This window comes from Semicossyphus pulcher, unplaced genomic scaffold, assembly GCF_022749685.1.
Source record: "Semicossyphus pulcher isolate SPU_LCO1_2020_fin unplaced genomic scaffold, fSemPul1.0.p SCAF_13, whole genome shotgun sequence".
NCBI classification, from domain to species: Eukaryota; Metazoa; Chordata; class Actinopteri; order Labriformes; family Labridae; genus Semicossyphus; species Semicossyphus pulcher.
In genome coordinates, this window is record NW_027211637.1 from 29139900 (window position 1) to 29149721 (window position 9822).

The window sequence follows — 9822 nt, forward strand, 5'->3', positions numbered from 1 at the left end:
ATTTTGGGAAATATGCTTAGAATTATTTGCTACCTTGCTGGAGGATATTTTTATGGGTAAACTACCCTGCTAGCAGTGGCTTAGCCTAGCTTAGCTTAGTGTGATGAATAGAAGCAACTGCCTGTGGCTTTATACACAGAAAAATCTGCCTCAAAGCACCTCTACTCTCACTAACTGACCTGTTGATACTGTTTGTTTGATTTAAAAAATAAAATGTCGGTTTGTTGTTATATCTGGAGGTTATGATTCTTTGCTTGTGGCCTTGCAACAGCTCCTAACCAGGAAATAGCCAGGCACTAAACCCAGACATTTAGACGTTTTTTGTTTATTTTTTTATTTTTTTTAAACTAAATACATGAACCATAGCTTAATTATTTACACGATATCATTTTTATTTAATTTGAGCAAGCGAGAAGACGACAATTCACGGTTTTATAGGGGAAAACTGAACCTGATAATTTCCTGGCTACGAGCCGTTGCCAGGAAACCAGCTACAGCTCTGTTCCAAGCCGGACCCAAATGAGCGGTTACTACCCTGAGCCTCTGCTTATTGCCTGACAGAAATGTGAGTCTAAGATATAGTCAGGTACATATTTCTACGAACAACAGGCAAATTGTTGATTTTTACAAGATGTTTTTATGATAGGTGAGATATAGCAAGTTAATTGGTGAGTTTTGAAGGTGCTGTTGACAAGATTTGTAGAACACGGGTAAGCTGTTCCCGCCTGTACTCAAAGTACTCCTAAGCTAACCGTCGCCCTTAGCATCATACTCCCGTTTGTTGTTCATATAGGTTCTCTTAATTTACGTACACACATGAAAAGCTCAAAAGAGCAAGCAGGTGTATTTCCCAGAATTTCAAACCATTATTTCAAGAACTATCGACATGTTCATTCTTAAAAAAGAGAGCACTCTAGTTTTGTAGCATTGAGAGTACGCGCATGTGTGTGTCACGTGACACTTGACCGTGTCTGTTGTGTACATTGTTCAGTAGTTTGAGTTGTGTGTGGTGGTGGTGGAGTCGCTCGGTAAGGATCCTCGGCGCGGTGAGTGTCCGCGACAGAGCAGCAGCAGCCGGAGCTCCGGAGCGACGCTGCTGGAGAAGGCAGAGTAGATCCAGGGGTTTGTGCACGAGTTCAGACTGGCCAGCAGCATCAGCAAGGTGAACACTGCACCTGCACACAACAGACAGAGGGGGTTTGAAAATGACTAGACCAAGTATTCTGATGCACTACTTGAGTACCATCACACCACTTATAACTCCTTTACGAGTAAAAGTACAACATGGAAAATGTAGCTGCAGGTTATTTTCTTTAGAAAGAGTATTAGAGCCAGGGATATTTCATTTTGCATTTAAAGAATAAAAGTAAAATGTTGAGAATAAATAGGGTAGGGTTAAAAAAAAAGAAAAGATTATAAATATTGGAATTTTTAAAGTCAATTGTTGAGACTAATATGACACTTTTAGTAATAGTTCCAGAAGTAGCAAAAGTACTTTTTTTTGTTGTTGTTGTCATTTTGACTTTCCAAAATGCATCTTGACATGCTGACGATGCAGTGGTCCATAAACCTAATAGTGATCAATGATATTTCTGCAGTAGGACTTAGCATGGCATTTAAGACTCCGAAAATGAGGACAGTATTTTGTGTTAAAACTGCCAAATCAAAAGCATACTGTAAAATGTGTGGCAGGTTGAATAAGAGCAGGAGAATAAAAACAGAGAAGCTTGTAGGAAATAAACCAGAGTGCCATGATGGGGAGAGGATGGAAATAATTAAAAAACACTTCTAAAGTATCTATAAATTGAATATGTAATTGACAGAAAAGATCACCAAAGTATCAAGAGAAAAATGTGTTTGTTTGCACCGTTCTGTGGTGGGTTGGGATCCCAGGCGGCCCAAAGTTGCACACTGAAGAACGGCGCCCAACAGAGCGAGTAGACGAGCACTATGACCAGCGTCATCCTCACTGTCTTTGACATGGCTGCTGTAACCTCTCCACCGCGGGCAGGGGTCGCTTTAGGTGGGGGGTAGCAGACAGCAGAGGGCGCTGCAGGGTCAGGCAGCACATCAGGCTGCAGCTCAGCTGGCAGGAAACACACAGACAGGAAATTTAAGGACCATACAACTAATATTGTAGTTGTTTTAAGCTCCTTACTCGTATAAGTATGCTAACATGCTGATATGAACCAGGTGTAATGTCTGATAATGTCACCAACTCTACTATCTCATTATGTTTACAAGTGTTAATAAGCACACAACACAACAAGTACAACCAAACATAATAGGGATGACATATCTGTTAATATTTATACTTTTACTAATTTTGAATTAGCACTTAATTATAGGACATTTTAATCCATTGAGCTTTTGACCTTTGACCCTGAAAATCAACACCACAAAGTAAATCGACAGCAGGATATATAGTCTCACCTGGGTGAACAGCAGTGTAGGTGTGAATGTCACAATGTGAAGTGATGCTGTTGGACCTGACCGGACCCATTGGCAGGTGCACAAAGGTAGACCCGGGCTCAAAGCTGGTGGAACTCCCAGGGTTGTTGAACATGATTGGTGAAACATACAGGGAGAGACTGGACCTCCCTCTGCCTCCTCCGCCTCCTCCTGCTCCTGCTCCTCTCTGGCTGTCTCGTCTGGATGGAGGGAGGGAGACGGGGGAGAGGCGGCGGTCTGACTTCAGGTACAGGTTGTTGTGGATCTCCTTGAAGATTCGCACCTGATGGAAAAGGTACAGGAGATGTCAAATGATGTCTTTGTAAATTAATATCTCTGTAAACCATAAAAATAAATTAAATTAAATTAAAAACCAAGTAAATTGGTTGTTCTCTTTTTACCTGGCAGACAGTGATGATGAGGACAGGGAGGATGAAGACAGACAGGGTCATCCAGGTCACGTAGGCTTTGAGGCCCCACGTCTCAGCAAAGTGTCCCCAACACTCGTAGACACCTGGAGCCACTTCTGAGCGGGAGAAGATGAAAACCTGCAGGAGCAGAGAGGTGAGTGAGCGGAAACGTGTAACTGTCCAACTTACTTCCTTTTGTTTCAAGTCTGCAGAACAACAGATAAGTGTAGCGGCAAAACTTTCAGCTCTCAGATCGTTGGTTTAAACCACTTCTTCTCAATGTGGGCAGCAGCAAGGTGCCTGACTGGTATGTCTTTTATCCACAGGTGTGCTAAAAATGACTCCCTGAAGTCTGGGGTTAGCTTGCGATGTCTTTTCTTTTGATTTACCTTTCATCACTCATCCATCAGAATCAATTTGTACATTATAAAATTTGTCGTGTGTCACAGTATTTCTTCCTTCTTAATTATGGATGTATAAACATAAACTAAAGATGGCGGTCAAAAGCTGTGGGCTTCCACTAGCCTACACATCACACAGCAACCCAAACAAACAACAAAAACTGCAATCCCATATCTGTCAAAATCTAAATAACTTCTTCAAATTGTTTTAATATTGTATATTTTAGCTCTTACAGATAAGTAAGTAAACTAAATACATTTGTTCCTCATCAGAAAACGTGTGAAACCAATGAAGATACGTCTGTGCAGGATTGTTTATATGTTTGCAAATAGAAAGATGTTTCTGATGTTCAAAGAAATGGACAAAATGCTCCTAAGGCATCTTCCCACCATAAATAGAGTCTTCTCTGAAGTCAGATTTTTGTTAATATGCAAAAACCTTAGAAATAGTCACAGTAGACTTTTAGCTCTGATGCGCTGCAGAACTTTTTCAGAAGGTCAGAGGTCAAACAGGTCTACAGATACCTGACAAACTAGATAACAGCTGCTGGAGGATTATAAACAAAAGCCAAAGACATTTTCACAACCTGACGCCCAAAAGTATATAAATAATTATTATTGTTTATAGCATTAGCAAAGGATGAATTAATCATCCTTAAGGCCTTTAATTAAAACTTATAGATGGTCACTTATTAAAGAGGACAGACACTTTAATTTTAAGTGTAAACATGGTGATATAATTTAAGCTTGTTTGTTTGTTCTGTTACATTTGAAGCTTGTTAAGTTAAACGCAATATTTACTTAAACATAGATATTTAAAAATATTTTGTTTTACCCACTATTAAAATCAAACTCTCAGTAAATGAAGCCTAAACACAGATCCGTGCCTTGTCTACCTGTGCCGTCCTACCTGTGTCATCACTCCCCCTACCTGTGGCAGGCTGAGCAGCAGCGACAGCCCCCATGCAAGCAGTATGAAGCTGTTCCAGCGCTGGGTGGCCCCGCTGCGGTGCGCCTGCAGGGGGCAGCAGATGGCGTAGTGTCGGTCCATCGTCATCGCAACAATCATATAGGAGGAGGCGAACATCCCAAGCACCTGCAAGTATTTCACCAGGCGACACAGGAAGTCCGGACCAGGGAAACGGCCCTGAGCGTCCCACACGAGCTGGGGCAACACCTCAGGGAGGAAGAGGAGGAGTTAGATGCAGGTGTGCGAGTGTATGTGTGCACATGTGTGTGTGTGTTACCTGGAACAGTGCCACCACCAGGTCGGCCACACAGAGGTTGAGCATGAACTGGTGCAGCGGGTTGTGGTTTCTTCTCCGCCTCAGCAGCACCACCAGCACCAGCCCGTTACCGAGCAAAGCCATCACCAGGATGACCGCCAGCACCACCACCTCCGCCACCGCCAGCAGGGAGTCACGCTGCCAGCTGGTGATGTTTCTGCCCGCCGGGGTCACAGACGCCGCTGACCAGTCGAGGGACGGGTAAGAGTCTGTCGCCATTGAAACTGACATGTCGGCTGAGAGGAGAGTCAAACAGAGATTCACATTAGTTACAATAATGAAGGAAATGAACACCTGATGACAATGAGCGGCAAGTATAAGAAAGAGATATTTGTAAATACGCATGATAATAGTTTCTCTGCCTTTCACAAATGTGTGTTAACATCTGAAATATTTCCAATATAGACTTACATAAGAACTGGACAACTGAGATGATGCTGCTTCAGCTCAACACAAACATTTTTAAACATTATTCTTCTGATTTGCGTAATTTATCTACACATATCGGGGAGGCTGTAGCTCAGAGATAAAGTGGGTCACCCTCCATTAAGTTTGTTTGTAGCCTCCCGGGCTGCATGTTGGTGCAGTGGTTAGCGCTGTCACCTCACAGCTAGACGGTTCCTGATTCGAATCCCGGTTCGGACGTAGTGGGCCTTTCTGTGTGTTTGCATGGTCTCCCCGTGCATGAGTGGGTTCCCTCCGGCTTCCTCCCACAGTCCAAAGACATGCTCGTTAGGGCCACTGGTAACAAAATGTCCCGTAGGTGTGAGCGTGAAAGGTGGTCTGTCTCTGTGTGTCAGCCCTGTGATTGACTGGCGATGAGTGCAGGTGTAACCCCGCCTCTCGCTCAATGACAGCTGGGATAGGCTCCAGCTACCCCGCGACCCTGAACAGGATAAGCGGTATAGATAATGGATGGATGAATTTCTAAAAACTGTTCAAAGATTATGCCTAGTTTTTATACTTATGAGGTCTTAATAATCACATGTGGCTAGAAAGAAGTAACAATGCAAACCGAGCAAAAGCTCGGGCTCAGGATCTACAAGGTTTAATCAGCTGCCTGACAGGTGTAGAGGAATAGAAGGTACAATGTTTCCCTTTAAATTATAATACTCAAGTACAAGTTTTAAGTTGTAGTAAAGAACAGCCATTGAATAATATGTCCTCTCTTTGCTCTTGCTCTTCTGTTCAGTGTTGTATGAAGAGCAGTTGTTTTACTTCTCCTTAACTGCCACTCAGTGTGTAATGTTGATCGCTGGAGATTGGTCAAACAACGGTGACCTCATTAGAGCATGCTCACTCGCCCTCAGTAAATATTCCCACATGAGGGGCCCTCTCTGCATGCCTCTGCGACTGTGTGTGTGTGTGTGTTGAACTGTAAAAGTGTGTGAGGCACTGCTGTAAACACGTCTCATTGTTTTATAATTACAATTTGCTCACGGAAGCTTGACCCTACACATACAACCCTGTTAACTTCAGCTGTGTGTGTGTGTGTGTGTGTGTGTGTGTGTGTGTGATGTTTACATACTGTCGAGGTCGAGTAAAATAGAACTTTGACCACAAACATGGAGGCATATAGACACATTCAGAAGAGATACTTTGGGGAACAACTGAGCTGTAGACGGTCCTGTAGCTGCCCACACATGCCTGCTTCATAATCACCGTCATCACAGTCAGTGATCATTACGGGCAATATGGCTGACGACTGCGGAGAAAACATGGGAATTGCTAATTGGAATTTACTAATTGGGTGAACCATCATGCAATAAATTAATTGGTAGAGCTGGAAAGGAAAAGGGAACATTTTGAGGTCCAGTTTTGAGTTACTGCACTTCAGCATTTCCATTTTACGCTATTTTCTACTTTATATTCCACTTTTTAATCCTCTGACCACTCAAGGTGCTTTTACACTACATGTCAGCTTTAACAGACACATGCATTCACTTAATATAGCGCCATACAAGGCCTCAACTAATAATTTACACATAATCATACATCGCAGGCTGCCCCTAGGAGCAATATCGGGTTCAGTATCTTGCCATGGTTCGGCATGTAGACCGGAGAAGTTGGGGATGGAACAAATCATCCATTATCTATACCGCTTAACCTGTTCAGTCGCAGGGTAGCTGGAGCCAATCCCAGCTGTCATTGAGCGAGAGGCGGGGTTACACCTACATTGACCGCCAGTCAATCACAAGGCCGGCACACAGAGACAGACGACCTTTCACGCTCACACCTACGGGACATTTAGAGTCACCAATGAACCTAACGAGCATGTCTTTGGACTGTGGGAGGAAGCCGGAGTACCCGGAGGGAACCCACGCATGCACAGGGAGAACATGCAAACTCCACACAGAAAGGCCCGCAATGTCTGAACCGGGATTCAAACTAGGAACCTTCTAGCTGCGAGGTGACAGTGCTAACCACTGCACCAACGTGCAGCCAAGAAATATTCCCTGGAAATGTATCCAAACAGTAAAAATACAAATCAGCGTAGACAAATAAGCACCTCAAGTCCAGTTTGAGTCTCAAACAAGTTCATCCTGATTAGTAGCTTGTTGCTATTGCTAAAATATTTCAAATTTCCATCATAAAATGTGATCAGTTTTTGTACCTTTTTAAACTTTTGCTTTGGAATCGACTGTAGAACGACTTGTAGAGAGAGCTGCCATCTTGTTTTACACTTTTTATTTTAAATACTTCCAAAGAACCTTTGAAGAGGTGAAATTATCCAACATTTTCTATAACAGAAGCAAATATTGCGGGAAAGTCCAAATAAGAACAATTTGAAAAGTTACTGACATTATTTTTTCCTTTATCTTGTGACCCTTTGAAGCGGGAGCCACTGGATTCTCCTTAATTGTTTAAAAGGTAGTTAAAAGAAGCTCCACCTCGAGCAGCTCCGACAGTAGCCTAAGTTCTGTTTTCCAATTGATGCAGAGAAACTAAAACATTTCAGTAATGTCATCTAAAAGAAAATACTCCCCTTTGATAAGTGAAGTCTGATTTCAGTCGGTGCTAGCCGCGGCACTTTCTGACCCAAACAGCTGACATACAGCGTAATACACTGCACAGCATGGCACTTCGTCTTTTCCATAATATTGTTGTCTCTTCTACAAACCGCTGACCGAAACATGTGTTGTGATACCGTGCGCTGCATGCGTAGGTATACAGGGCCGTTGTGCAGAGTGAGGCACAGTGCTGAGGGAGAGGGCCGTCAATGTGAAGAGGTAACGAAAAACTAAATACAGCGCACACTGAAACTGAAATGTTTCTTTATACGTAGGACTCTTTTAAAGGCCAGTGAAAAAGCCACTTTCAGTCAAAGCTGGTGTTCTCTGTAATCAATAGAAGCAATAATATTTGAAATTGGCGCCATAGCTGTGGAGAAAGTTGTACAAACAGCTCGTGGGTTCGCACATTCTACATTCCTACAACACCCAGCATGCATTGCGCTCCTCACTTTGAGAGGAACGGCCCAGTGAGAGACGCTGGAGTGAAATACTACCGTTTTCGCTGCAGGCAACGGCTCAGAGCGGGACAGAATCTGAAATATGATAAGAATATTCCGGTGGATTGTCTAAAAAATCTCCGGCTCTGCAGTCTACACTTCAAACCTGACGATTTGAACGAGACATGACATCGGAGGCGGGCGTCCTACATTGAGGAAGTGTAGTTTAGCAAGCTCCCTGGCCTCCGCTAGATAATTTTACGTAGTCTGACAGAGGTTGTTCAGAGCCCATCGGAGAAGCGGATAGCGTCCTCCAAAGGCACAGAGCCAAATTGCATTTTTTTCCCACCATAATGGCATTAGCTCCTCATAATAGCATGATAGGACTGAGGTTGGAAATCGGTGAACTGGCCCTTTAAGTGGCTAAAGTAATTGGTACTCCTGACCCCGTCTGCAGCTTCTCCTAACAGGGGCCGTGCTGACTGCTAACTACTGTACGTAGCACTGACATACAACTCCACTTCAAACAAACCTGAACTGTCCCTTTAAGCACATTTTGCTGACAGTCCCTGTGTACATTTTTAATTCAGGACTGTTTTTACTTCACAAAGGTCTGAGGACTTCTTTTAACACCATCAGCAGGAAAAGCAGAAATAGAAGAAGCTGCTGACAGCATCATCCATCTATGTTAACACAAAACAGGCTTCTCTGTGCACTCAGCGGTCTTTACAGCCATCAGTCTCTTCTTGTAAAATAGCTTTTGACTCTAATCCTGCCTTTAAACAGGAACCTGGAAATACTTACTGTATACAGCAAGTTGTGCTGTTTGTTTAAAACATGACAAACCTGTAAATCCCATGTGAATAATTCCTCCCTGTCTGTAAATCCTTTGAAAGTAGCTTCATAGTCTGTTTGGATGAAACCTTTTATTGGCACCTTGAGGATGTAAATATTTTAGTTTGAGGGAGAGAACGGTGGGTTATTGCTTCCATTCAGCCGGGGGATACACTAAAACCAGAATCTCCTTCAGACCATACAGCTGACACTCGCTTCACCTGAGTCTCTGCTCCAATCATCAATAGCTCCGTGAGGTTTGTTGACATCTTTTGGCTTTGTTAATCCAATTAGAAGATTAGACACCTGCTGTTCAAAAGTCGTTTTTCTTTTCATTAAACAAAAAGCTCAGTTCTGTTCTTTTTTTATTTTTAGTTTAATTTAATTTAAAGGTTTTATTGACAGTTTCAGAAACGTTTTGGTCAACGCATCCAAGGACAACATCATCAAATATTTGGGCAATTTAGCAACATCACACACCATTCTTCTCCCTGTTTTTATGCCGTTCTTGCTCTTTACAAATGAGTTCTCCCTCTCCCAAACATCCACTTGTAACCTCTGCAGCCTCGTTAAAAGTAACAGCCACTTTTACAGATTTTAATTTGAGTATAAAACAAATATAAAATCAAAGTACAAGAAAACATAAACCACCTACTCACCTCGTCCTTGTCCTCAGCGTCCCGTGAAGCATCTGTAGGAGCCGGGACAACCTGATCTGCTGTTGCACACACTAGCTGCATCCATGCTGTGTCTCTGTGTGTGTGTGTGTGTATGTGTGTGTGTGTGTGTGAGTTTCCCTCTTGCTTATTACTCCGAGGGTGACCTCTGCCAGCTCTCTCTGCTGACTCCTGTCTCCCCATCTCCTCCCTTCTTCCACTCTCCTCCCTCCTCTTCCTCACATCCCTCCCTCTCCTCGCCTTCTCTTGTGTTTTATGAAAAGTAGAAAAAACAAAAGAGGGTGGAGGTGGTGGTGGTGGTGGGGTTACTCG

At 43.1% G+C, this 9822-nt stretch overlaps 1 protein-coding gene across 1 annotated transcript; it reads right to left on the reverse strand.

Annotated features, from left to right (window-relative positions):
- Window positions 1-922: 922 nt before the first annotated feature.
- LOC138589513 (vasopressin V2 receptor-like) lies at window positions 923-9573 on the reverse strand. Its single transcript, XM_069659830.1, has 7 exons — window positions 9489-9573; window positions 4510-4784; window positions 4194-4439; window positions 2853-2999; window positions 2434-2734; window positions 1868-2050; window positions 923-1175 (listed from the first exon to the last, which is right to left on the reverse strand). The coding sequence occupies exons 1-7, from the start codon at window positions 9571-9573 to the stop codon at window positions 988-990; spliced, it is 1425 nt and encodes a 474-aa protein (XP_069515931.1). The 3' UTR covers window positions 923-987.
- Between the last annotated feature and the right edge of the window lie 249 nt (window positions 9574-9822).